The 20,662-nt window shown below is 65.2% G+C and overlaps 1 protein-coding gene and 1 pseudogene across 3 annotated transcripts in view; both read right to left on the minus strand.

Moving 5' to 3' along the window:
• Window positions 1-380: 380 nt before the first annotated feature.
• Window positions 381-5,563, minus strand: LOC116870283 (annotated as a pseudogene).
• A 10,585-nt stretch (window positions 5,564-16,148) lies between these two features.
• SLC12A7 (solute carrier family 12 member 7) overlaps window positions 16,149-20,662 on the minus strand; it is a 39,517-nt gene continuing 35,003 nt past the window's right edge. The window contains exons 24-26 of one of the 3 annotated variants that reach the window (XM_032861829.1): window positions 20,405-20,419; window positions 17,808-17,941; window positions 16,149-16,749 (exon numbers count right to left, since the gene is read on the minus strand). In XM_032861829.1, coding sequence (XP_032717720.1) covers window positions 16,658-16,749; window positions 17,808-17,941; window positions 20,405-20,419 — 241 coding nt within the window. In that variant the 3' untranslated portion in view covers window positions 16,149-16,657. The remainder of the gene's footprint in view (window positions 16,750-17,807; window positions 17,942-20,404; window positions 20,420-20,662) is intronic. The other 2 variants (XM_032861832.1, XM_032861830.1) reach the window with 2 other exon arrangements.

Consider the following 20,662-nt stretch of genomic DNA (forward strand, 5'->3'; position numbering starts at 1 on the left):
GTGTCCCGGGTGGGCGCTCCCAACCCCGTGTTGCAGGTTTTCGGCCATTCCCGGCACACGCTGGGCAGCCACCCCCAGCAAGGTCCACGTGTGGGGTCCTTGGGGGCTCTCTCAGGGGTTAGGGTGTTTTGGGGGTGGAGTGGGTGCTGCTAATCTCCCTAGACCAGGGTGCGTGGGGTTTGTGATCTATCCGTATCTTTCCTTAAAAAAACAAGCCAGAGCATGGCGAATCACGCCAAGGCTGAGACGGTGGGGCGGGGCTCAGGGTCCTTTCTGTTGCCCAGCCTCATCTGGGAAGTAAGTTCTGGCAGAGCTCTGGTGTGTGGACAGACGGACGTGTTTATTTCAAGAGACCCTTTGATCCCCAAATTACTGCGTCTCTAGACATAAATTCCAAACTGGGTGATTACACAGTCTGATTAAACAGCCCTAACGGAGAAGCACCGACGGACGGAACCCGGAAAGGCCCCTCTCGGAGCCTGCAGCCTTGTAATTCTGCAAGAAAGAGCCGGAAGGCATCTGCACCCGCCGGGCAAGCCTGCCGCCCCCCTCCCCGGGCAGCTGCGGTCTCGGGGCCGGATGGCCCTCGGGGCCGAGCGCACGGGTGTCGGGACCTTGAGCACGTCTGAAACTGTCCCGCCGCGGAAACAGAGCCGCAGGCTTCCAAGCAGCCCTGGCGGTTCCTCCGAGCCAGACTCCATCCCATAGCGCCCCCACCCGCCCACCTGCCTCCGCCTCCCGGGTTCCTTGTCCAAACAGACCTTGGAAGGAGCATCCTTCGTCCTTCGACACGTGCGGCAGAGGCACCCCCAGCCTCCCATCTGGTGGCTTTGGAAAGGGCCTCGGGTGCCTGGCTGGTGGGGGCTGGGCTTCTTCTCACTGGGAGAGCCTTGGAAGCAGGGGCCCCTGCCCATCCTGTGAATGGGGCTCCCGTCCCCTCCCTGCACCCGCAGCCCGCCTCCTGCCCTGCGCTCTTGACCTTGACCCTGCCGGCCCAGGAGCTTGTGCTCACTCCTCTAGGGGACCCCAGCCTTGCTTTTTGCCCTTCCCCATGAGGTCGAGTTCTGCATGCTGACCCCAAATCCCCACCTGTCACCCCATGTCAAGCCCACCCCATGTCCTGCACCCTGAAAACCCAAGCAGTAGCCCAGGTACTCCCCAAACTGCTCCAAAGTGGCCTTGGCCACCTGCAGCCCAAGCCTGCTGGGCGACCACCTGGGGGACCCCCCACTCTGGGCCTCTCTTCTGCAGCCCTCAACCTCCTAAGACCCACAGGCCCTCATGTGCCCTGTTACTCCACCATCTCCTGCAGGCGGCTCCCTGCCGTGGCTTCCAGTTGGCTCCCGGCACCCAGCTACCTCCACCCAGCACCCGGCACCCTCCACCTTCCAGCTGGCTCCCAGGGCTGCCGCTGCTGGCAGGACGAGCCCCAGCAGAGCTTGTCCTCTGCTCCCCACACAGCAACCCTTTGCTTCTGGGAGCTCCGAGCCTGGTCAGGCTGTTGTCATGGCTCCTTGCCACCCAGCCACGCCACGCAGCCACACACAGCCACCAGCTGCACCTGTCATGACAGGGGGGTGAGGTTCGGCTACATGCCTGGAGGTCAGAAGGCCTGCCAGGCCCGTGGGAAGCCCTGACAGGGAGGGCTGAGCTGGCATAGGGCCGGGCAGCAGCGGCACAGCCGTGGACAGGCGCTCCTCCGACTTCACGGGGACACTGGCGAACGGCAGCTTCTAGGTGGCATCTGTGTTACAGGGCCACCTTCCCTGAGGTTCCGGGAGGCCCCAGTGGCTGTTAAGAGCACTTGGATCTGGAAAATGGCCAGCAACACATCTGCCTGGGGTTGCTCCCCAGCTCCCCGCACCTGAGCTCCCTGCCCCCTGCTCCCCTCCACCAGGGTCCCTCCCTCCTCTCCCCCACCCATCTGGGTCTTCTTCTCCCTCCCTGCCCCTGCTCCCCCACCTTCTCTCCCCTCCCTCATCTCTCCCTCCCTCCACCCCTGCTTGGACTCTCTGCCCCACCCCCAGCCCACCTCCTGTCCCAGGCCTGCCCCTTACATTCTAGTTCCTAGGGGTCCCAGGAGCTCCAGGTCATGAGGGAGCCGCGGACCCCACTGAGTGGGCCACTCAGCAATTTTTAATGCAAAAGAAGGGGCAGTTCCCAGAGCAGCAGTGGGCAAGTGCGGCTCCCCAGTGATGGCAGGGGGCTCCCCCCACTCCTGCAGCCCAGCTCTCCATGGGGACAGGACAGAATGTCCTTGGATCCTTGCTCCTGCCCCTCCCGACTCAGCACACAGAGCAGGTTTCCGGGCAGGAGTAAACATTTGCCCCAGGGAAAGCCGGATTCTCTGGGGAGTCCCCTTAGAGTCTCTGGGAGCCATCTCCCACTCAGGACACTCTCACGGGGCCTTGGGTTACAACGGACCTGTCCAGGGTGCCCAGTGTTAGTCTGCGGAGAGCGGGCTTTGAAGCAGATGCTTTCACGGGTTGAGAAGGAAGAGGTCTTCAGCCCATGCCACTTGGCTGTGCAGTTTCCCTCGGGGTCTTCCCAGGAGTCCGGGAAATGGGTTTCCAAGGAAAACAGACCACTCTCAAAACCCAGGAGTATGTTTCCTAAAACCACAGGTGCAGGACGCCTAAGTTTGAAAGGCACACTCTCTCTGGGGGGATCGCTTGTGTCACAAAATGCTCTCCTTCCAGTGACCCCATCACCCCCACACCCACGTGGCCTTAAATAGGACTGGTCCCCTGGATGGCCAGCATTGCCACAGTTCCGGAGTGTGGGGGGTTCTCCAAGGGGCAGGGGATGTGCATGGGGTCCACAGGAACGTGCAGCTGGACCTTCTGTCTTCTCAGGGCAGACCCGGAGCTGAGAGTTCCCTCCCAAATTCCCAGCACCTGTGCCCCCACTGGTGGCTGTGAGAGCATCTGGCAGGCTCGCCGGGGCAATCCGGGCCCCTCCAGGACCCAACCAGGCCGGGGGCCGCTAGAAGGGAAGATGAGGACCTCAGGTTTGTACTGAGCTCAGTGCAGAGTCTCAGCCGATGTGGATGGTGGCCTCTGGGGCCTCCTCTGAGAGGCCCTGCAGGGTTAGAGGGACAGGGATGGCACCGGGGGGGATGGGTGGCCGAGGCCACAGCCACCCACCTGTGACTTGTAAGGGACGAGCCGGGCAAGTGACAGATCAGGCTCTGGTCCTGTCCCCGGTGGCCAGCAGTACCTGGCTGGTGCTGGACGATGTGTGGTGGCAGCCAGAGGCAGGAGCGGAGTCTGGGAGAGAGCTTTCCTGGGGATCAGCAGGAGACCTGGCCAGCACTGGGTGGGCTGAACTGCCCCCAGAGGCCCCTGTGGCAGGGACAGAGCCACTGCTGGCGACGGGAGCAAAGAGGAGCGTGCAGAAACCCTGTGCAGGGGGGCTAGCAGGCAGGGGTGGCCAAGGCAGATGGGAGCCAGGCAGGTGGGCAGGGGAAGGGGAGCGAGAGGTGGGGGGAGGGGCTTCATGTTTATCTGTAGGAAACTAGGGCCCCTTGGGGAGAGCGAAGGGCCTGGGTGGGCAGCTGCTGCCCCGCTGGCTGGGGAGGGTGCTGCTGCGGGAGGCAGGCCCTCGGTCCCCCCAGGCAGGGCAGGCGGTGGCCGGCCAGGGGTGGTGGGAGTTTCGATCCGTCCCAGTGAAAGCTCTCGGCCCTCGGTTTACCCAAAGCAGTGGAGATGGAAGGTTTTGTGTGACCTTTGTGATCAGGACGAATCCTTCTGGAGTTGTCGGTCACAGGGACCAGAATTGTTACTTTTCCCCACAAATGATGCCCTTTTCTCTATTTGACCCCCTCTGTGCTTCCGGGGGGCTCCTGTGTGCTCTGGCATCGGGGTGGAAGGAGCTCTGTCACGGAAGGTGGCCGAGCTGGTGTGGCTGCCCCACACCATGGCGCCCATGTTGGTGCCACCCCCAGTGGTGACAACTGCATCCCTCCTGGGGTACGACCTCGTTCCCGCAGGAGACCAGCCGAGGGTCTGTGCTCCGGCCTCTGGATCCCACGCCCCTCACCCACTGTGGGCTCCGGTGCAGCCGTGGAGGCAGCCTCGGGGCTCTGGCTGCCTCATGGGGGACGTTAGTGCCTTCTGCAGAGTTGCTGTGCGCCCTGGGTCCGTCCTCTTGTCCACGGGGAACAGGTCCTGCTGTCCTCCTTACTTCCGGGATTGTAGCAGGATGAGCGGAGGGCTGGGTCATGGCAGAAGCCTCTAGAATCCTGCCGGCTCTGAGCACACGGACCCTTAGCCTGGCAGGGGCCCTGGGGGGTGCGCGGAGCAGGGTGGTCAGAGCCCCGAGGACCTTCCAGCGGGCAGGTTCCTGTCCACCCAGCGGGGTCCCATGGGCGAAGTCTGATGGGGCCTCAGCCAACCACCCTTTGTGACATGATTTCTGTTGTCCTCACGCTCTGTGGACATAACTGTCTGGTGCCCAGTCCTTCCCCGGGGGAGGCCAGCCCCACGTAGGCCACGTCCCGGGATGCCCCACACCCCCTCGCTCGTCACAGAGGCGGGGCCTCAGCCTCACAGCTTGCTCTGTGCTGCAGAAAAAGGTTAACCCCAAACCAGGTTTGGGGAAGTGGCTGGCACCTATCTTCACATCCACTGGGGCAGGAGCTCAGCCCCGTGCCGCAGGTGAGGCCAGGCTGGGCTTCTCGGACCCCCGGGACCCCCTATAGCGGCACAAGGGCCCCACGCGCTCTTGGACTCCTCGGCACGGCAGCCAAAGCTCGCCCTGCGGGGTTGGCCGGTCCTGCCAGGACCCCACGCTTCAAGCACGTGGATGCTGCCTGCGGCCTGTCAGCCCAGGGCAGGCTCCTTCCCGGCAGCCGGACGCACCCGCTGTACACTTGCCCCTCAGCCCGCAGATGTCCCTCTGGGCCGCCCTCCCCGGGGACCCCCTTCTGCGCGTGGAGGGGCCCGTCTGGGCTGGTCCTCCCCAAACCCAGGCCAGTGGGCACCCAGGGCGAAGGGGGCCTCTGTTTCCCTGGGCCCAGGTATTTTCGGTGCATTTCACGTTTCTCTTCAGCACCTCCCACTGAAGCCTGTACATGTGGGTGAACGTTGCCGGTTTTTTCATGATTTTTGCTTTGTTCTTTGTTGGGCCTCGAGTGCAGAACAGACGCTGGAGAGGCGTGACACCTTACGCACTCCAGCTTCGAAGACGGCCCGTGCCCCTTCTCCTCCTGCTGGTGGACACAGGCCACCCATGACGGTGTGGGCAGGAGGGTGCCGGAAGGGCCTGGCGGCGGCACCGGACCTCTCACCGGGCGACCCGAGAGCGCGGCAGGGGCTGGGGACCCAGAACCCACGCACGGGCCTCCGTTCGCTCCCTGCGGAGCCTGGTGCCTCAGGCTGGCGCCTGTGGTTCCCCACGCGAGGAGGCTGCCAGGCCGCCCCTGGGGGCTCCCGATGCTTTGGCGACACCGCGAGGGACCGGGGACGAGGCTGCTTGGTGGCGGACAGTGGCCCCCGAGCTGCCCACACCCGACGTGCCCCGGCCAGCGGGTTGTCACCCGGAGTGCCCCGTGGGAAGGCATCTCACCCCCGTCTGTCTGGGCAACAGGAGGAAAGCTAGAGCGGGGTCCCTCCCCCACCACTGCGGCGCTGACTTCAGGCCCATTTGCAGATGGGAGTGGGGTCCTGTCCCTTCCCCTGCCCACGGCCTGGGGGTGGCAATGGGTCCGTCGGGAACCTTCCACCATCCCTTGCTAGGACCCTAACCAGGCTGTGGTAGACGGAGGCCCACTCCACCCGTTACTGCTGGGGGAGCCTGCACATCTTGGGGGGTCGGGTGCCCTCCTGGGGGGTGTCCCTGGGTTCCTTGCCAACTTGGACCCCAGGCTGGAGTCTGCGGCCCCGGAGACATGGGGGCCCCAGTGGCCTGTCAGCAGAAATGGTACAGCCGTAGGTTCCTGAGGACTCCAGCTGCGAGGCCAGGGGGCCCGTGTCCGCACGCAGACGCGGCCTCCCCTTCCTCCCTCTGCTGGCTCAGAGCCAGAGACGTCTGGGCAGCCCCGGGCACCCAGCCACCCGACAGCCACCCTGGGAAGGGCTCTGCTTCCCAGGGTGGCCAGCGTCCATGCCACCGGGGACCCTTTGATCCAACAGGGCCTCCCTGATCGCACTGCTTCCTTCTCCACGTCGTCCACGTCTGTGCATTTCGGGGACTGTGAACCTTCACCCTGCGGCTGCCCTCCCTAAACCACCCTCCGGATGGGCAGGGATCCCATCTTTCTGGAGCTGGTCTTGAGATGGGCTGAGGAGGCCAAGGGGCTTCTGCCTGGCAGGCACCCCCCAGCCCTTGCCCCTGTTGTCGCAGGAGGCGCAACGAGCGGCTGAGGGGTGAGCCCTCGTCAGCACCTGCTGAGCTGGGACAGGCCTGGGCTCCTGTCCCAGAGAATAAACGGGCACTGGCCGTCAACCCACCCCCAGAGCTTGGGCACGAGGTGCTGCCCGGCGGACATGTACCACACGGACACGCCTCTGGGTCCTGGCGTCCAGGGGAAACCGGACCGTGTGGGTGGGGAGGGGGAGCCGGAAGAGGCAGTCGCCCTCGCAGGGGCCCCTCAGCCGGGGACTGGCCTGCCAGGGACCTTCTCACTCTGGGTGCCGGCGCAGGGATGGCACACCTGGCCCCCACACCTGGCCCTGGCTAGCCTGGCGGAGACTGCCGTGCCCGTGGCTCTGAAGGGTGGGCTCTCAGGTGAAGCCTCGGTGGAGGGGGTCAGAGGCTGGCGAGGCCTCTGTGGCTTTCTGGCCACACCTACTGCACCTGCTGCCCGCGTCCCCATCTGGGCCCGGGAGGGATCCTTCCCAACCCTCTCCTCCCTCCCGCGGCGCTCCCCGCCGGGAAGGCTGAGACCTGCGGTGGTGCAGGACAGATCTTCAGCTTGATGGAGAGAGAGCAAGCCGGGAGGGTCCAAGAGAGATGGACGAGAAGCACCTTAGCATCAACGTAGGCGTTTGCTCCATCCAGCCCTCAGGAGGCCGCGGGCGGTGGGGGCGGGTGTGTCACTGCGGATTCAGTCGAAACTGGGCACCGTGACACCAGAGAAGTTGAGGTGCTTCCCGGGCATGGGAAGGATACAGAAACCCGCCTGGAGCTGGGGGAAGGGCTGGTCTTCCGGGGTGGGGGACAGGAAGGCCCTTGGACCCCAGGGTGACCCCGCCCGCATCCGTGTCCCCGCAGGCACTGCAGTGTGACATCCCCGTGGAGGAGGACAGCCACCAGGAGTGGATGTTCACGCTCTACAGCTTCAATCACAGTGGCCAGGCCACCAGGGAGTGACGTGCCCACCACCTATGGGCGGGACCTGGTACCCCGTCTCTGGAGGGAAGGACAAGCTGGGGCCTCTCCCAGGAGGCAGGTGGTTCCAGGAGCCACTGTCTGTGCTTCTGACAGATCCCTCTAGGCCTCTAGCTCAGGATGGATTCCCCGGGGCGGGCGGGGAGGCCGCAGGGCACCGGCACCCCGTCCCCTACCAGCCTATGCAGCACATGACATCTGACCGCTGAGGGTTCTGAACACAGATTCGGTTTCAAATTTAAGCACCCCGAGATGGGATCCCAGTAACAGCCTGGCTGTGCCCGGGAGGCCTGGGGCACGCACATAGCTGGGTTCGGGGGGACGAGAGGTCGCTGAGACGGGTGTGTGGGGGGGCAGTCGCCCGGAGGCAGCGGAGGGCCGCCTGTCAGTGACGTTGTGGCCGTCCTCAGGCCCTGTCCAGCCTGCTGCACGCCATCCACCAGGCTGTCGATGTCCCCGTGAGCCGCTCCTGTGGCAGCACCTAGACCCTCCATGTGAAGCCGTCAGCCCCGAGTCTTCCTGTGGGAGGAAAGAGTCGCCCCACAGGCCAGGGTGAGGGGCTCCCCTGCTCAGACACCCTGGCAGCCCCCACCCTCACACCCTGTCCCCACAGCGCGCACGCCCTGAGCCTCTGGTTACCAGTCCGTGCCCCGTCCCCCAAGAGCGGGATGTCCGTGTGGTCAGGGGGTGGGTGAGTGGATGAGTGGGGGACACACCTGGTCGCTCTTTCAGACCAGGAGCCCCCTCGATGCAGGCTGGAGGCTGAGCTCCCAGAGGACCCCAGGGGGCCCACAGGAGGCCATGCGCACACGTCACGCGAGGGGCTAGGGTCCGGCTCTGTCCTCAGTGGGAGCAGCCCCGCCCACCGCTTGCTGCCTGCAAGGCCTCAGGGCTGTGCCCTCAGGACAGAGCCCCAAGCTGGGCACCTGGGCGCAGAGATCAGGCTGCTGACCGAGGGGTTGGGCACGGCCGGCCACCGGGGTGAGGGCACCATCTCAGGACCTCTCTGGCTGGAGCTGTGTGTCTTCGGTGCCTGAGAGGTGGGCGAGGTTCAAAGGGCAGTCAGTGGCGGACTGTCCCCGAGACCCTCTATCACTATGCTCTGGCACTCTGGGCATGTCACAGTGACTGGGCATTCTGGAGGGCCTGAGCCGACCCTGTCCCAGTGCGCTGACCCTCTCCCTGCCACGCTGGCCCTCTCCCTGCCACAGGCAGTAACGCTGCAGCTCTCCTGACCCTTGCAGGGCACCCCTGATAGCGGTGCTGGGGTCTTGCTAGGGGCCCCCGGGGCTGGCTGGGGGCTGTGCCATCCCCGATGGCCTTCCTCCTGTTCCCTCTGGGGCAGTGGGTGCTGGTTAGGGTCCCCGCCCAGGACCCTGAGACCGCCCACTGCAGGTGTCCCTTCCGCTCTGAGTGTCCGCTCTGGCCTCAGGCGGCAGCGAGAACTCAGACCCCCGTCCCCGTGCGACACACAGGAGGCCGGGCGCTGACCCCCAGCCCTGCTGCGAGCGGGGCCCCACTGCGCAGACGAGAACGCAAAGGGGAGAAATCACTACCCGACCTGGCCAGAGTCGAGAACTACACGTCTAAGTTCGGCCCGGTAGGTGCTGGAGACCAGCCCCGGGTCTGAGGCCGTTGGGAACCGGAGCCCTGTCTGTGGGTCCTCAGGTCCCAGCAATGAACCCCGTTCAGGTGTGGGGGTCGTACCTGCCCCGAGGTGAGATGTCGGGAGCCTGCGTGGGTCTCACGGCACCCCGTCTCTGTAAGGCCCCCGCCGGCAGGGCAAGCAGGAGCACCCGGGCAAGGCCGCACGCCCCCAGGACAGATCCTGCTGGCAGGAGTCAGACACACACCCTGCACGGAGGCGCAGGTCGCAGGTGCTGGCCAACCACCCGCCGGCCACACAGTGCACTGCCGGGGCCCTGGACGTCCAGCCCTGGCTGAAGGGGCAGGAGAAGTCGCTCCTCAGGGCCCCCAGGAGCTCGGCATGGACGCCGGGGGCACCCAGCAGAGGCCAACCCAGGAGGAGCTCCGGCTACTTCCCGCCAGCTGCCCCACTCCGGGCCCCCGGGACGGCCTCCACCACAGCCCCAGGGCCACAAGCGGTCCGGGCAGAAGAGCAGGGAAGGGCACTGGCCTCTCAAGGCACCGCCCGGCCGGCCCACAGGGCTGGAGCACAAGGTGGTGCTGGCCCTGCGGGCAGCACGGGTCGGGGAGGACTAGCGGGCCCGTGGTCCACCACCACTACGCACCCCAGCGTGGGCGCCACGAGCCGGCAGGGGCTCCTCGGCGGTGGCAGCTGTGGGGGGAGGGCCTCCTCCACCCCCGCTCCCCTCTGCGCTCCACACAGACGTGGGTCCAGAGGGACGCGGGGTCGTAAGTGTTCTAGAAAACACCCAGTGTCTGCGTTTGTCGGATTCAGACGAGGCTGCGGCAGCGTGGAGGGCCCCGTTCAGACGCGCCGCCTGCTGGGGTGCTCGGGGTGGCAAGGGCTCCTTGTTCGGCAGCCCTCCCCGTGATTTATTATCACAGAGGTCAGAGGAGCTGGGCTCCGGGCAGCTGTCCCCCGTGAGTTCAGAGGCCACGCGGCCCCCACACCCTGATGGATGGAAGGAGGGTGGTCCCGTGGGGCAGGGAACTGTCAGGAAACGTGGCGGGAGGCAGCGGAGCGGAGCTGAGGGCCCGTGGGATGCCCCTGGAATCTTTGGGGACACAGACGTGACAGCACGCAGTCTTCTCATCTTGGGGGACACAGACATGGACATGGAAATGCTCGGGCACAGACTCGGTGAAGCTCCCCTTTGGGACACTGGGATTTGCTCTGGGGCGGAGGAGAGGGGCAGCAGACCAGCGGGGACCCGCAGGGAGCCCTGGGGCACAGGCAGTGGCTGCTTCCGTGTTCCAAGGGTCACATTGACGGCCGGCAATGGGCGGGTCTGTGTGGACACTTCTGGAGCCCTTGTGGGGAAGAGCTGACGCACAAGCCCCCCCACCCCGGGCTTATGCAAACACGTTCTGTGCTGTGTCGTGCCTGTGCCCCCACAGGTCGTCCAACGCGTCTGGTCCCCTGTGCCGCCGCGTGTGGCCCAGGTGTGCCGAGCAGGCTGCCCTATGGGTGTCGGCCCCTCCGCACACGCACAGGCACTTGCACACTCCGTACCGAGGGATGAGTGTTCCCCGCGCTGTGCTGCAGAAGCAGACAAGAAGCCCCAACACCCAACACCCAAGCCCCAAACTGGGCTCATGGCAAGGGGACACTGGGTGCCACATCTGGGGCTGCACAAACCGAGGCCGACAGGCAGACGGCACTTCACATCACAAGACCCCGGCTGCAGAGGAGTGGCACCTGCCACAGGCCCCTCCTCCTGACATCCTGGGCCGGGCACTTCCAGTCGTCCTCGGGATTTCTGAGTTTCTGCTGTCTTCCCCAGGGCCTCCACACCCCCTCGCCCCACACCGGCCCCCACCCCTGGGAGATCCCCACACCGCCCCCCCACCCCTGGAGACCATCCTCTGTTTCCTCCTTCCTGTCCCACACCCATGCATGTCTCCTCACTTGGGGAGACGCATGTCCGCGGCAGCAGCCAGGCTTCCCCCTGCTGCGGAACCTCGTTCCATCTGCTCCCGGACACCAGCCTGCGAGCTTCGAGGCCACACGCCTTGTCCTCGGTCCCAGACACCTCACCACACACAGGGGGAGCCCAGAGGGCCCCGGAGAGTGAGGGAACGAGGACCCCAATGCACGTGCCGGTGAGAAGCCGCACTCCGAGCCGAGCCCCCTCTGGCCCCTGCGTGGGCTGCCGTGGGAAGGGCCCCCAGAGGCTAGGAGGACGGGGAGGATGGGCCCAGGGATCCAGGGAAGGTGAGAGGCGTGGGCGCTGCTCGGGCGTGCGGGTGGGAGTCAGGGTGTCTCGCCTGCCCCGCCCCAGGGGGTTTGGGAACACGGATGCCCCCGTCCCGCAGAGCTGGGAGGGCGGGCAGTGCCGGGCACCGGCTGAGGGTCCCAAGTTGGGGCTGTGGGCAGGGGCGGGTGGACGCGGGCCTGGAGTGTCAGGAAGGGTGTGGGCTGCTGGGTGGGGGTTTTGGCCAGAGGTTCTGGAGAAGAGCCGTGGTTTTAGGAAGAAGGGGTCTCAGAGCACAAGAGGAGGGTAGGGGCAGACACCTGGGGGAGGCAGAGGGACCGCCCGGGATGAGCCCTAGATGCAGGACGGTCTCCCGGTCAGCCGGGGGGAGGGGAGGAGGGGGAGGGCGGCGCTGCCCCAGGAGGCAGCTGGGAAGGAGCCTCTCGCTTCCTGTGGCGTCCTCAGATGCTGGTGGTGCCCGCGCTGGGGCTGAGGACAGGACCTGGAGAGGGCGGCCTCTGCCCAAGGAGGAGCACCGTGGACAGGCCAGTCCCCGCAGCACACCTCATCCCCAAGACCTGGGGTCATGGCCAGGCTGCGACCAGCGTCCCTGACAAACTCCCAGGAACCTCGATGTCATTGGTCCAGAACCACGACTCAGAACCACCGGAGAGACTCTGCACACAGCGAGTGACAGTCCCCACTGGACACCAAGACCCTCCCCACACCTTCTGCCTGGGAGCACCAGAGTTTGGGCTGACGTCTATGCAGGTGCTTCTGACCCGGCAGCCCTCCCCGTGCACAGGCACCACCTGACCCATCCGGCCCAGAATGGAACAAAAAGGCCAAGGAAGGACCGATTCTCTCAGCTTGAGCTGCGGCGTCCCGGCTACTCCCACGCACCCCAGAGCTCCAGGATCTCAGGACTCAGGCCTCGGAGGTCACGGGAGCCAGCTCCTGCATCTCCGTGGGCTACAGCGTCTGTTTCTCTGCGGAACCCTAACACGAGACCGCTTACACCAACCCCCAAATGCCAAACGCCTAGACGGACAGGATCTCGGCACCGGCACCGTGAACTCCATCGGGAGTCATCTGGGAAAGATGGAAATGGAGGGGCGTGGCGTGTGCGTGGGAGGGTCAACGCAGGCGGCTCGAGGCCGTAACTCAGTCCCGGTGCGCGCTCAGCCAGATTTCTGATCCTGAAATGCCCAGGAGAGCTAAGGGGTGAGAACACGCTCAGCGCGGTGAAGGCCTGGCCCGCTGGGACATGCCGCAGCCATGGCAATGAACGTGGTGCACTGAGGCCAGGCAAAGCGAGTCCCGGAGAGGAGCAGGAGGCCCGACACAGCCCCTAAGTACAGCCACTGAATTTGTGGCCCTATGGAGGTTGGGCCGTATCTTTCCCCACACAGTGATGGGACAAGTGGGTCCCCACGGAGAAACCGACGCCTGACCGAAACCGGATCCCTCCGGCGAACACGGCACGTGCAGGAGGCCCCAGGGGGCTGGCGGGTGGGCGTGCACGGGTGCGAGCGCCTGGAGACACCTGGAAGCGTGAGTAGGAGCCAACACCTAGTGGCTCCTCTCCTGGGGGTACGTTCAGGGGCACGCGTGGGCCCACGGGGGGGTTCACACAGGGGGGTGCCTCCCGGAACGGAGATCCTCACCGCCCACCATGCCTGCCAGGGCCCCTCTCTCGGGACAGACCCCCTGTGGCAGGCAGGGCCGCTGGAGCCCACCCACCAAGCGGCCCCGGAGCAGACATGTCTCCCAGCCACGTAACCCCACCCAACCGTCAGCGACCACGGGGGCAGACTGGGACCTCTTGGTTCCTGTTCCTCTCACCTTCACCCCTGCCCCTCCCTCGGGGCAGCAGAGGTCACCGCAGGGTGGGGGGGAACCCGCAAAGAAAAGCCAGAGGAGCCGTCTCATGCCCTGAACACCTGTCAAGGTCCTGGTGAAAGTGTGGGGACTGCCTGGCCCCCAGCCGCCCCGGGAGAGGCAGTGGCAGGGCCGGACCCCAGCGCCTGGGTACAGGAGCCGAGGCATGGGGCCAGCAAGGACCACATGCAAGGTCTGGCCCAGGGAGGAAGGGGCCCCAGAAGCGCCAGGCATGGGTGATACCCCCAGGCAGGCGGTGCCACCCAGCCCAGTCCTGCCAGGAGGGGACGCCTGTCCGCCTGGGGTCCCCACAGCAGCCAAGCGTGTATCCTGAGTTCATGTGGGCCGCTGACATCATGGTCTCCACTGAGGACACATGCTCCGCTGTGACTGTCTCCGCCCGGGAGGAGCGCTGGAAACCAGCAGCACACAGCCTTCTCCTTACCACCCCCGCCCCGTGAACACGGCCACGTTTCCAGTGCCACTGGCTGGGCCACATCCACCGTGCAGGCCAGCGTCCCCCAACCTGCCCTGGCCTCACGTCCCTCCCGTCCCGCCAGCCTGGGGCCACAGGTCAGAGGGGAGAGCCTGCAGCAAGGGCCCAAGGCCCAGAGGCCCTGCCCCCCGGTGCTGAAGTCCAGCCCCTCCCTGCCCTGTTGCGCCCTGACCCGCCCTGTTTCCAGTAGGGCCCCTGCCCCCTGCTGCGGGCACCACAGCCTCCAACGTCCACACCGCAGGCACGGCTTCCGGCTGCCTGGCGCGTCCTGCCTCAGAGCCCCGCCCCCCTCAGGTTGTGCCTGTTCAGGGCCTTTGCACCTGCCCTTGCCTGTGCCCGGAGAATCTGACCCTCCCCTCCGCCGTCTGTCCCAGCTTCCCCACACCCAGGGGCTGGCAGAGGCTGCCTCCCCGAGCCATGGACAGAGGACGGAGGGTTCACAGCTGTGCAGAAGCGTCTCGGTCACAACTTCAGGGCACAATGGCCACTCCGGCTCGTGGGGGCTGGAGTCCCTCTTGGCAGTGACAGGGCTTGCCCACCTTCTCTGAGGCGCTGTCACACCCCATCTGAAGCCCCAGGGCGGTCGCTCTGCTCTGCTGCCCACACTGTCCAGACTCCCGCAGCTACAGAACTGCCCGAGGGCACCGGGCACCGGAGGCGGAGTCAGGACCCCGGATTCTCCCAGGTCCTCCCCTTGCATCTCCACCAGCATCCCCCCAATCCCGCCGTCTCCATGCCTGTGACATCTGGGTCCCCGGCCACAAAGGCCAAGCCTCCACTCCAAGTCACATGTGTGGGCGCCCCGGGCTGGGCCAGGGCTCCCAGTGGGACTGAGGAAGGGTCACTCCCCAGGGTGCCCAGCCCCTTAGTTGTTCGGAACATGCAGATTTCACACCCCCCCACGGCACACCTATGTCACCCCCTAAGCAGCCCCGTGCCTGCAGTCACGAGTCCCCACTGTGCCCACGTGCCCCCCCAGGGGCGGTCACCAGCTTGCTCCTGGCCCCGTCTATTCAGGCGGGCATCACGCGTAAACGTTAGCCTAGGACGTGTGCCCCGATGGTCTCTTTCTGCGTGACCCCACGTCCGAGGCAGCTAGAACTTCGTTCCCCGGAACGCACAGACCCCGTGGTTTCCCCCTCACCAAGGGCTGATGCCAGGCTTCTGCACGTTTTGGCTGCTGTGAGCACGTGGGGACACCAGGTCTCCCTGCTGCGGCTCTGGGAACGGGAAGGTGGGGTCGGGAGGGTCTCACGGTTCGGGAAGCGCCTGCACACGCCCCCAGCCACGACGGTGGGCTCCGGGAGAGCGTGGTAAGCACTCATGCCTGGGCCTGGACGCGGGAATAAGGGGTCCCCTCCAGTGCCGGGTGTTGCCCACGGAGCCCCCCCTTTCTAGAAGGTACGACCTTGGCACGTGGCTGCATCCCATTCTCATGCTGAACGTCTAAGTTCTCGGACTTTCCCGCAGACCCAAGCCTTGCCCTTCCCTCCTCTTGCACCAGCGATGCAGCCTGAGACAGCTGTGGTCAGACTGGAACACCTGCAAGCCAGGGACCCAGGCGCTGTCCCCGCCGGCCCATCTACACGAGACCCGTCCACCGGCTCAGGTTTTGTACCATTTATTCTTCTAACAACAAAATCATACAAAGCCAAGGCAGCTACAGAACCCCATGGGGCCCTGACCAGCGGCTCACAGGCTTCCTCGAGGCTCCGTGTGGACAGGGGTGCATGCGGCTGAGCCCCCACCCCCGCAGCCGCACAAGGTCTAGGTCATGGGTACAGGGTAGGGGTCCCGGGGGTCCCAGGGCCATGCCTCCGACCCCGACACACGAGGGGAACCGAGGGCCAGGGAAATGGGTTTCACCACTGACCCCGGTGCAGACCCACGGCAGGAGAGTATGGACACTCCAAGCCCGGTGTGTTGGTTTGGCACACGCTCTAGCCATGGTCACTCTGATGCGACGTGGACCCTCCGTGCCACCCAAAGGCGCCTCAAAGCGTCTGGACACACACATTTAGCCTCCACCCAACCGGAAGTCTATGGACCTGGCCGACTTCCCTGGGGGTCCAAGAAAGCCAGGAAGAGCCCAGGACGAAGCCATGGGCTTGTTCACAGAACTGGTCTCCTTACAGACACCCCGAATTATCACCGGAGAGCCCCGAGGTGCTTTCATAAATAAGTACACCATGCAGTGAGGCCCGGGCACAATGACCACGACCGTCGACAGCCTTGGACCATCCCAACAGCCCCCAGTGCCCTGCGCGTGGCTGTCACCATCCTGTGTGCTGGCCGGAGGGGCAGGCACGCGGGCTCCAGCTCAAGTCCCCCAGGACCTCACGCGGCCCCGCGGCCCCTCCGTGGAGCCTGGTGCGTGGCAATGGAGGACGATGGGCGTGTGCATGCCGGTCGGGGAGCCGTGGGGTGAACACACAGAGGCCGGGCCTGGTCGCCTGTGCAGGACGTGGCTCACGTCCCAGCTGCAAACCCAGCTGGGCCTCTGTCCCTCAGGCAGCTTCCTGGAGCCGGAACCCCCAGAACATGCCCACACATGATGACCACCCGCGTCCTCCTGCAGACGTTCCTGCACTGGGCAGGCAGGCTGACCAAGGCCACCTAGCTGAGCCCGGACGGACGGCTCTCCTCGGCCGTAACTTACAGGAACACAAACAGGCACTCACAGGGACAGGCGCTGAGGAGGCTGACCAAGGGACTGAGGCCCTCGGCCACCTTCCTAAACAGACCTGTGGCACAAAACGACCCTAAGTCTGAGCAGGGTTTCTCGTGAGTGTCCTGGGTGGGGCAGAACTTAAACATAACCATGGCAACCAGGTAGGTCTGGCCACAGAAACCACCTTTGGAACCCACAGTCTGAGCGTGTGGCCAGTGCTACTGGTCTTGTCCCGTGTCATCGTGAGCCTCCCTCGGGGGCACATGACATGCTGAGCGCATCCACGCCTCCCCTCCACACGAGGAAATCTTTGCAGCTGTGTGCTGGCTCTTGGCCTAGGGAGCAGAGCTGTGGGGCTATTCTGGGAACTTCTGTAGGAAGCCACATGTGGCACGATCCCCAGCCTGCCCAGTGTGCTCCTGGGTGGGCTGAGTGTCAGGAGTAGATGGTGACCACCTCCCGGCCACTGCCCCGGACCAGAAGGACCCTGTCAAGCCCCTCGGTCAGGACCTCGAGGAACTCCATATCTGGGGTGACCGAGTTAAGGACACAGCTGGCTGTGCCAATGGTACTCCCTGGCAGAGAGATCCACACACGGGAAGACGGCCCCGCCACGCAGGCTGTGACGCCAACCCTGCCCACCACGGGCCACAGCCAGGTGCCCCACAGATGCTCAGGGTCAACAGCTCCCCCACCTGCCCAACTGGGAATGGGAGGCCGCTTGCACCCTGGGGCCCCGGGAGCAGACAGTAGAGTCTGCCAAGAACCCACCGGCCCGCCAGTCCCAGTGTGTCACCAACCAGGCACAGGCACAGAGTCCTCCAGCTTATGGTCAGATCAAGGCTCGAAGCCCAGGAGCCACCTGCTGGCCCCCTCCCCTGCCTCCCATGGTTAGAGAGGAGGGCAGGGGCGTTACCCGGAGGACACACGGTTAAGGGCGTGAGCCCAGCTCCGGGTAGAGCCAACCTGTGACCTCCAAGGTCAGGCCTGGCAGCCTCCACCCAACCAGGAGGCACCCCAGCTGAGAGGGACTGGGGGATGGGGAACCACATGTACTGTGGCTTGTCTAGGACAAACGGGACATGGGGCTCCACATCTCAAGGACGACATCCAGCATGGGAGCCGACCAGACAGGAGCTTGAAGCCAGCACCAAACCTGTCCCAGGACCAGAGGTCCTCACTGTGCCGTGGCGCGTCCGGTCCGGGGTCAGGGATGTGGTGATGGGCCCCATGGTGGGCGTTTCGGGGCCGGGGCTCTGTGTCTGCATTCTGCTCACTCGTGGTCTGAGGCCCTGTGCGTCCCAGGGTCTCCACTGAGGGTCTGAGTGGCCCAGGACACCCCCCAGGTATAGACACTCGAAACCAATCAAGAACCATTCACCTAGGGCCCCCAGATGCTGCTTTCTGGCACCCAGACCGGAGGGGGCAGTCTGCTCCCCATGACTCCGAGGTCGCAGGTCCAGCCCAGGGGTGGAAGTTCTGGGCCCCCTACCCCTGCCCCCACCCCAAGAACCCTCAAGCAAGAGAAGCCGTGCCCCACATGCCCCACCCATCCCCGGGGAGCGGGCTGTAGCACAAAGGATACAGTTCTCGTCCCCCTGACGGTTCCGGGGGGGCCCTGGCATGTTGAGCAGGACCAGCTGCGCACCCCGGGACCTGCTGAGGACGACCCCGTTGAGCTTCACGGCCGTGTGCATTCTCCGGACATTGGACTGGTTCCTGTGGGAGAGGGTCACCCAGGGCTCCAGCCCAGCCCCAGGGAAACAGAGCAGGAGTCAAGTGGGGTAAGCTCCCCACAAACACCCACAGGGGAGGAGCCTCCATGTGTGAGGCTGGGAAGCCCCAACCGGATGTCACCTGCCCACGAGAGTGCTCCGGTCTCTCAACGTTCTGGGCGGGGGGGGGCATCACTAAAACCCCAAGCTTCTGCATCTACGCGAGTCCATTGGACACTGCGCGTTGCTGGGCATGAAGGGCTCTCACTCGTGCACCCCAGCCAGAAGGCCAGGCCCAGCCCTGCCGCGCATGTGGCCTTGAGCTAAGCCCCCCAGTGGAGCACACAGGGGCTTCTCATTGGTCCCAACAGGGGCAGGAGTCCCCAGAGACCCCTGAGACGCCATGCAGAAGCAGCCCAGGCACCCGGCACCCAGGCCAGGGATTCCGGTCAGAAATGAAGCCAAAAGGGTTCACACTGGGTCTTGGCCGCCTGGACACTGCTGCCCTCGGCAGAGGACGGATGGACAAACTCTTCTAACCCCTTGTCACAGGCTTCCACCAATGGTCCTCCAAGCATGCCGGGCAGACTCCTGACTGCTGCCTGCACTCCCTGGTGCTCAGGCACCCAGGGGGCCTCATCCTCATCTATCCCATGTGCACCACGCGGCCACGGGTCCCCGCAGTACTGAGCATGTCCCAGGAAGCACTCATGAGACGCTGCCATGGAGGGCCGACTGCCTCCAAGATGTCCACCGCCCCCTGAGCTGGAAAACCCTGGAAATTCCGCCGGTCCCCGGGTGAGCTGCACGACAGGATCCGCGGGCAGCCCGGCCACAGCCCTGCTGAGAGCAGGTCACTGCACCCCAGACGGGTGGATAGACAAGAGGCCACTGCACAGTGTTCGTCGGGGAGGCCACACCCTGTCACCGGCTCAACCAAACACACCCCATCACAACCACCAGTTCCCAGGAGGAAAACAGGGAGCTGGACCCCCTCTGTCTGTCTAGTTTCTCCTGATGAAATTACAGACTGGGCACCTGTCCATGGCACAATCAGGGACCTTCCATCACAAGAACCACGAGTTGGCTGCCTGGATAGACCACAATTACCAGTGTCTGGGGACAAGAGCCACTCCAGAAATGAGCATCTGTGATATCGAAGGATCCCTTACGGCTAAAAGTCTGAGAACACATATAATCTTAAAATCAGGGGTTTGGGTCTGGCTGGAAGGGCTCTAAGCTCCAGGATGACGTGCCCTGTTGAGGTCACAGGGGTGCGGAGATGGCCAGCATGGCCCCCGTGTTTCCAGGAAGCCAGCAGAAACCTGCTTCTGCTCCCAGCAGCTGGCCGAGAAAGAACCAAGAAAGGGGACTGGTCACCCTCGCACTGAATGTGGCACTGAAGCACTTTTGAAACAGCCTCCAAGTGGACTCTGGGGGTGGTGGGCTGCCTGGGGCCCAGCAGCGGCTGCCGGCCATGTGCCGGCACATCGAGGGCTGCATCAGACAAGCAGCTGTGTGGACAGAGGCCCCAGAGCACAGCCAACCACCCCTGCCCACAGCCAACGACCCCTGCCCGTCAGTCCCGTGCCACCTACAGGCCAACCTCCGCTCCTCCTGAAGCTACCCCAGCCGAGCCCTCAACCGGGAGCCCCCACGGACCCCGGCGACGGCATTAGCAGGCCCACCACTCACACGGTGTTCTAGGCAAGAAACCCTATGCCCGCGTCTCCGTGCTTTTGTTTTCTTGAGGGTTCACGCAGGAGTGCGCCTGGTTTGCAGGCGACCAGAACAGACGGGGAACCGTGCACCCGCCTGCCCTGCAGATCCCGCCACACACGGCTTCACATGCTCCACGCCCATGTGCGCCCATCTCCGGGGTGCATGCTCCACGGGGGCTCCAAAGGCTACAGAAGAAGGGCAGCCGCCCGCCGCCCCTCCGCAGGGGGCACACCCGCAGGCGCTGGGGGGCAGGGGGCACGGCAGCCTCAGGCAGGCCCCCCGCCTGCCCGCCCGGCTGCCCCCCAGCACTGCAGCACACACGCAGCCCGCCCATGCCCCTCCCCACGCCCCGGCCAGCAGCTTCCTGGGTGAAGGGGACCCAGGGCCGGGAGCAGGAGGTTCCGCAACCCCCAGAGCGGAGAGACTACCCACATGCTCGAGCCCCGGGGACGCTCAGCCCCCCAGATGCGGACGGAGCCGCCGATTGCGCCCGCTCCTCTCTGCTCTGGCGCCGGCTCAGGACCCGCCTTCCCCACGGCACCGTCCGTGCCTGGAAGCATGGAGCCCGGCTGTGCCCTGAGCCGTCGGGACAGATGGGAGCCAGCGACGCCCAACTCCGCCCCAGGCACGTGCGCACACGCACACACGGCTGCACACACGTGCACACACACTTCCCGAGAGCCACGTGGGCAAGCATGCGAGGCAGCAGGTCTGAGAAGCACCCTAAATGAGCGAGAGCACTTACAGGCTTCCCCATTCTCTAGGCAGGAGAGAAAACACAAAGAACGAGTTACTTCGGGAATGAACGTGAGGAACACTTGTGAACACTGGGCACATCCCCACTGCCCACCCCAAGCCCCCCTGGTCCTTCTCCATGAGGGGGCCTGACCCCCGGGCCCTCCCCCCACCTATGCCAGCCCTGGGGGTGCCTGGCCCCATTCCACGGGCCGAACTCTGTCCCCCGTGGGCAGGCTGCAGACGGCGGGGTCACAGCTGGGAGTCC

Source organism: Lontra canadensis, unplaced genomic scaffold (assembly GCF_010015895.1).
Source record: "Lontra canadensis isolate GAN:19392208 unplaced genomic scaffold, GSC_riverotter_1.0 scaffold22, whole genome shotgun sequence".
NCBI classification, from domain to species: domain Eukaryota; kingdom Metazoa; phylum Chordata; class Mammalia; order Carnivora; family Mustelidae; genus Lontra; species Lontra canadensis.